The 7,158-nt window shown below is 42.2% G+C and overlaps 3 protein-coding genes across 5 annotated transcripts in view; 1 reads left to right on the top strand and 2 right to left on the bottom strand.

The window, feature by feature from the left end:
* Nucleotides 1–7,158, bottom strand: part of LOC140338903 (uncharacterized) — a 191,931-nt gene that overhangs the window by 50,274 nt on the left and 134,499 nt on the right. The gene's annotated exons all lie outside the window — the stretch shown is intronic.
* Nucleotides 1–7,158, top strand: part of LOC140338981 (uncharacterized) — a 138,715-nt gene that overhangs the window by 39,041 nt on the left and 92,516 nt on the right. The window lies entirely within an intron of this gene.
* LOC140338998 (uncharacterized) lies at nt 2,033–4,152 on the bottom strand (the record flags this gene model as incomplete). The annotated part of the gene is given in 1 exon segment (XM_072423463.1): nt 2,033–4,152. A coding segment is annotated over 1 exon segment (1,541 nt), but the record flags the coding sequence as incomplete, so codon positions are not given.

The raw sequence follows: 7,158 nt of genomic DNA, 5'->3' as shown, positions 1-7,158 counted from the left end.
GTCCTTGTAGAGGTCCTTGTGTCCTTCTAAATACTCCCACTCCTCCATGGAGAAGTAGACAGTGATGTCCTGACGCTTGTGGTGGTGTCATGTGACCTCCCAGAACCCTCCTCATCTCTCTGGGTTGCATCAGATTGGTGTCATGTGACCTCCCAGAACCCTCCTCCCCTTTTTAGGCAGATAACAGTGGTGTCATGTGACCTCCCAGAATCCTCCTCACCTTTTTGGTCAAAGTGGTGTCATGTGACCTCCGAGAACCCTCCTCACCTATTGGTCAGATAAGAGTGGTGTCATGTGACCTCCCACAACCCTCCTCATCTTTTTGGTCAGATAAAAGTAGTGTCATGTGACCTCCCAGAATCCTCCTTGCCTCTCCAGTCAGCAGGTAGATGATCTTCCGGGTGAGCTGTAATATCCAGTTAGTTCTGTGATTGTCCTTGTCCATCCTCATGGATGTGACCATATCATCTGTACAGAACATATCACGTTGTAGATGGTTACGGAACTGACAATGTGAAGCTGTACAAATAACAGAAATACTTTTCTATCAATGACTTATCACTGTTACTGAACGGTAGAGAGTCTATTACCAGGAAAGTGTCGCCTATCCCTTTGGAAGGAAATCGTTTTGTAATATTTATTAGGGTTGTCTGTGTTATGAGCCTGATCCCATTGGTATCACTGGACCCTGTGCACATGACAGCCACCAGAACCGGTCTGGGGACACCCAGTGTTATGATTGGCAGTGTTGAATCCAAACATTTTTTAAAGCCAGGTGGGAAGACATTTTAGGTGTGTGGCAGCCCCTGTATTGTGAGCCAGCTCTTCAGTAACCACCAGTAAAACAGCCGAGTGGTTACTAAAATGTACCGGGTGGTGCGCCCAGCTAAAAGGGGCTGGGAACAACACTGGATTGGTGTTCAGGATCACATGACTAAGGCAGAACAACCAGTCAGGTTACAGTGGGTGGAGAGGGGCTGTATTACAGCTATATCTGTAAACCAGCAGCTCTGGGTATACAGTTAGATGTTTCCATATCATTTTATAAACCAGGGAATGTATTTATTTAAAAACCAGGGCGATTCTTTACATTCCAGTGATTACGGGGGATGAGGACAGACATGAACGGAGGGGTTGCAAACAAGCATTGGGAGGATGACATGCATTTGTTAGGAAAAGGCCAGGAACAGCTACCTGACCCATGAACCATCACATAATGAAAATGAAGGATCTACCTGGAGCACCATGGGTCTTTGTTGCAACCAAAAAGGGGTGCACCCACATCTGCCCATAAGTGCTGCTGGGAGAAGAAAACCCCAGAACCTCCCTGGCTGACCTGTAATTGCAGAATAGCCATGCAAATGCTGGAACCCTGCAGATCTTGTCTTGCTGTCTATGGTGTGCAGGAGGCATACAAAAAGTAATGGCTGCACCTGTTAAAGCTGCAGAAGCTACATTTTGTTTTGGTTCGTCACCTTTACTAGAATTCGGAAAAAACATTTAAAAGCCACTATAATAGCTGACACCCATCTTTGTATAACCCCTAGAAGCCAAGGATACTGATGATGAAGTAAGTGAATTGGGATGTGTGTAGTGTAACGACCAGGGATACGGAAAACAGAAGGGTTCTCTCCAGGCCTTTTTAGATTGGCGCACCACCCGGAACTTTTGAGTTGGTTCACAATACAGGGACTGCTTCCCACCCGGCTTCAAAAAAATTTCTGGCTTCAACACTGAATATTATTACCTATTTATTTGCAAGGAACGTGCTTAGGAATGAATGTTTCCTGCCATCCACAGCTGCCCAATCGAAAATCCATACAGAAGAGATTGAGGTAACTGGTACAGACTGCAGCAAGTGCGCAGACCCAGAAACCCATTGGGGAAATTTCACTGGGGGATACTGGGCGTATCACACAAGATCGGGTCCGCTCAGGTCTACAGGATCTACCGGACAAGAAAATATTTATTTTGAATGAAGTAATTGGTGAACTTTTTCCCTCAATGTAAACAGAGAATGAAAGAAGGTGAATACATATAATCGGGGGATTGTTTTATTGAGATGTAACAAGTACTCCAGCAAACACATCTTGTAACAGAAATGGAGAGATAATACAACTTTGCTGGACCTTTCCCAAGGGTAGCAGAATGTTTCTGTGGTCTGGTGAGCGGGCCAATGAAGATTTATCCGGTGAATGGGAAGTCGCCTCCAGCCCTGCAGAGTACACGGAAATACTGAAGCTTTCTTCAAAGGACAATGAAGCCGTACATTTAATGGTCAGAAAAATCTGGCCTTATCGGAGTGTGAAATTTAGAAGATTTTCGAGAAGAAGTGAAGGTATTGGTTGGATCTGGTGGGCCTCCAATGGCTTTGCCTAAAGATTGCATGTTACAAGTAGGCACAGGTTTCCTAGAACTCATTCCAAGCATCACATATGCGGTGTTCAACCCAGAATTGTTTTAACCAGTGTGGGAGGAGGAGGGTGTCAGCTTCTGTATCGTGACCCAGATCTTCAGTAACAGCCGGGTGGTTACTGAAAAGTGCCAGGTGGTGCACCCCGCTAAAGTGGCTGGGGAGATTACTGCATATGTAAGGGACAGAACAATGAAGTCAGCCTATGTTTGTGTCTGATAATGAAAGAAAAGGCTTGTCCAGGTGGCTTTGCTGGTGTGCAAGAAGATATTTTATCCTCATGAAACACTTTCCACACTCTAAGCATGAAAAAGGACGCTGGACCGCATGCCTCCTTTGATGTACAAGAAGATATCTTTTCTCTGCAAAACTTTTCCCGCACTCCGGACAGGAAAAAGGGCGCTCTCCCGTGTGCGTCCTCTGGTGTGTGAGTAGGTGTACTTTCTGAGTGAAGCTTTTTGCACACAAGGAACAGGAAAAAGGGCGCTCACTCGTGTGGCTTCTCTGGTGCGTAAGAAGATATCCCTTCCGTGTGAAGCACTTTCCGCATTCGGAGCAGGCAAAAGGACGCTCGCCTGTGTGATTTCTCTGGTGTACAATCAGATATCCTTTCTCAGTAAAACATTTCCCACACTCCGAACAGGAAAAGGGACGCTCACCTTTGTGACTTCTCTGATGTCTAAGAAGGTTTACTTCCTGGGTGAACCTTCTGCCACACTCTGGGCATGAGAAAGGCTTCTCGCCTGTGTGGCTTCTCTGATGAGTAAGTAAGCGTCCATTTGAAGTAAAACATTTCCCGCACTCTGAGCAAGAAAAGGGCATTTCACCAGTGTGACGTTTTATATGCGTGATGAGGTTTCCCTTTTGTGAAAAACATTTTCCGCACTGTGAACATGAAAAGGGCTTTTCTCCGGTGTGGACTCTCTGGTGTTTGACTAGATCCGATATTGTTGTGAATGACAATGTGCACTCTGAACATGGAAAGGGTTTTAGACCAGTGTGAACTTTTTGGTGCTTAACAAGATGAGATTTGGTGGCGAATGATTTCCCACACTCATTACAGGAGAAAGGTTTTTCTCCGCTGTGTGATCTCTGGTGCGCAACAAACTGTGATTTTTCCATAAAGGATTTTTTGCACTGGGGACAGGAGAAGGGCTTTTCCCTGGTGTGATATTTCTGGTGTTTTTTCAGCTGTGACTTTGCTGTAAAGGATTTCTCGCACTCTGTGCATGAGAAGATTTCCTCACCTGTGTGGATTCTCTGATGTACACGAAGATCACATTTCGTTTTCAGAGATTTCCCGCACTCCGAGCAGGAATACGGCCACGCTGTGGGCGGATGTTCTTGGTGTGTAAACATATGAGATGTGGGATTTTCTTCAGCTTCTGAAAACAGAAATAACCCCTCCTGGGTATGTGTCCTCTGATGTAAAATAAGATGCGACTTTTTCATAAAACACTTATCACATTCAGAACAGGAAAATGAATAGTTGTCTCCTTGTGTACCGGCATCTGAGTTATCAGAAAAAGATTCCTCGAGGTTAGATGGATCAAATGGTTTATCTGCACTGTCACATCCCATATGGATATTTGTGTTGACAATGTGCGATCTTTCAGGGGATTCATCAAAATTACAGAGATGCATTGATGGAGAAAATTGTGAGGTGCTGTTATCTTCCAATTTACAATCCGGAGAAAATGTTAAAAGTCCCTCTGAGGAGTCCAGAAGATGGTGTCCATCTGTAGGGTAGAACATTTGTGTCAATAATAAAAGCACATTCATCTATGTTTTACAGTCAGAAGCCATACTGAGGAATAGAGAAGACTTTTAATATGGTGTACACTGAGAGATCTTATGAGCCAGTTCAATTATACATTTTCTCTGTTTTATGTTATAAGTTATAGACTGTATCTCCTAAAGATAGCTGTAATCTCATTGCATATTCTATTCATACTCTAAACATATTTTTAGTTTTAATCTTCAGTTATATATTACAATCACATGTTTTAAGCCTGTGTACACTTCCTTAACCAAAGCTTTATCAGGTAAAGAGTGGAAACAACAAAAAGGAAGGGAGGGTATTGGCTGCAAATATACAATGATATCTTATTACCTCCTCTGCTACTAGGTCCAATAATTTTTCTGGGAACTTCCTGTCTGTACTTGATATTACTTCCTTTTTGTACTTGACATCTTTTCCTGTCTGCACTTGACATCACTTCCTGTCCTTCATTACATCACTTCCTGGTTCTATAGCCAGCCTTTTCCTGTCTGCATTGCTTTCAAAAAGGGAGAGTTCACCACCTAGTGGAAAGTATAAGAGTTGCAGCCTTTATTTGCCAACACTGTTGTCACATCAAAAATCTTCCCTTTGTTTCACTTTTCATGGCATGTTATTTCTCTGAAAAAGCCATCAAAGGCTTAAACCTGGGGCTTCCCTAGAATTGGCCTTCTGCCTCAATAAGCAAATTACGAATACTAAAGATTTAAAAGAAATCGCAGGGTCCCTCATCCATTTTTTTGGCATCAAGCTTGTTGCATCTCGTCCCAAAGCAAGGGTCCATCCAAAGGTCACCAAAAAAGATCATGTGTGGGAAACAAATTCCCAGAATATTCCTCCGGTTCCATAGATTGTAATAGAGTCAGCCTGCATATTTAGGTATTTTACAAACACAACATTGTCCGAGATATCTTCATGTATATCCGTGCACCATCTTGTCCTGCATATATGAAGAATCTCCACTCTGGGTCATATATTCAACATGTATATCGCCTTTTGGCTTCTTCAGGAGACGTAGAGACATCCAGATGATATTACCGAAGATAGCTTTCCAATTTTCGGTATGTATGCATACTGCTAGGGGTTGGCATAAGATTTTCTTTAACACTTTAAAGGGAGGTATCACTATTTTTAGATTCTGTGTTAAACCTGAAACTTGAAAAAACAATCTTTGCACCTAATTGTAGATCCAGTGACATAATAGTAGTGTAAGTGGGACAAGGGGATTGTAAGAAAGTCCTGTACCTAGAGAATGCTAGTAGTAAATGTCAATCCCAAAGGTACATACACCAAGTATAAGAATGGAATGTAGCCAGAAGGGTTTTAATGAATGTCTTATTTTACTTGTATATGGCTGTTACAAGATTACATATCAAAGTAGGACTAGCTGTTGTTTGCTACAAGAAAAAATAGCATCCACTGCTACAATCTATAGAAGAATTTTTAACACACCAGGTAGCTTCTTGTGTCTTCTAGACATGGAGTCCTAACTTACCTATATGATCTCTGGTACATCTATGGTATGCAAGCCCTGTAATACCCCTGGGGAAGCCAATGCTCTCTGGGGAAACGTGTCGGGTTAACTAAGAAAGCTGCAAAGTTATCTTTAAGGACGTTTGAACTGGTTGGATACCCCGTGTCCTGATTAACCCTCCATTACCATACATCTCTGTCTAGGACTATATAGTGGTCTAAACCACCATTTCTGTAATTTGTGAAAACTATTGGTTTTAGGAATAATTTTGATATGCTGTCATATAAGCCAAAGGTATGAAAAAAACAGCATGGGGTAGTCTCCACAAGCACATGGAAGAAATTTCTCTGGTCAGAGAAAACTACGACTGAACTTGGAAAACGCCATGTGTGTAACACAAACCCAACACTTCCTACAACTCTGATAACACCTTTACCACCGTGAAGCATGGTGGTGGCAGCATCATGATTGTCAGATCTCTATAAATTAGGAGTGGTTCATCCTGGATATAGAGAGAGCTGCACAGTGGTTACCGTATACGTAATCTACCCAACAGCAGAAATGATAAATTTATTACATTGACGTAATAGTCATAGCATATTAATGACCCATTGCTCATAAACAACAGAAGAAAAAAATCTAAAGAAGACACAGAACACAAATGGAAGTGTTAAAGACCAATTTTATGCAGACTATGCAATTTAAACTTATAGGCAACAAGACTACAAATGAAAACTACGCACTACTAGTGTAAAAAAAAAAAAAGCTTACAGGGAGCTAACATTAGGGTTCATCTAACAATTGTATTTCATTTTTCTTTGAATATATACATGAATCCAGGTATATAGTGATCCGTACATAACTGCCTAGGGTTCAGCTTGAAAGTCAACCATTTTTTTGGGGGGCATCTTTGCACTCATTGAGGAAATTACCCCCCGCTTTCCCTGGGATAGCAACAAAGACAAAACGCATAATATTAAGAAGGTTGATCATGTTTTTAAAGCTCTCCATGCCTTCTTGTCTGCGTAACCCACCCACCATTTCTTGTATGGGTGTCACCAGGAGAGGAAGTGAGTGGAAATCTTTCTAACAGAGTCCAAGAGAGCAGTAAAGTTCAGATAAAGAAAGTTCTATTTCTTGTATACAGTTTCTGAACATTTCCAATAAAACTTTCAAGCCATTTGGATTCCCAGGACTCCCGGGAGCTGCAATCCCGATGTACAAGAACGGTTGGGGCAGATCCTTATTAAAAGATTACTATGATTGCGAGTTACAATGCTCATTTAGGATGAACTAAAAACCCACAGTGCCCTCTCTCCTCCCACCCATCTTATGTGGATTATTCAGAACCCAGTAATGACCCTATTGATGGTCCTAATGGGAACTTCTTACATAGGAGAACCCAAGGAACTGGGAAACAGTTGGTGGCGTGACTCGGTAAGTGTTCTGTCACATGACTACAGACTTGTGGGCATACCCTAAGCCAGATAT

Source organism: Pyxicephalus adspersus, chromosome 10 (genome assembly GCF_032062135.1).
Source record: "Pyxicephalus adspersus chromosome 10, UCB_Pads_2.0, whole genome shotgun sequence".
Lineage (NCBI taxonomy): Eukaryota > Metazoa > Chordata > Amphibia > Anura > Pyxicephalidae > Pyxicephalus > Pyxicephalus adspersus.
The sequence above is the reverse complement of the archived record's forward strand: the minus strand, read 5'-3'. Positions and strand labels throughout refer to the sequence as shown.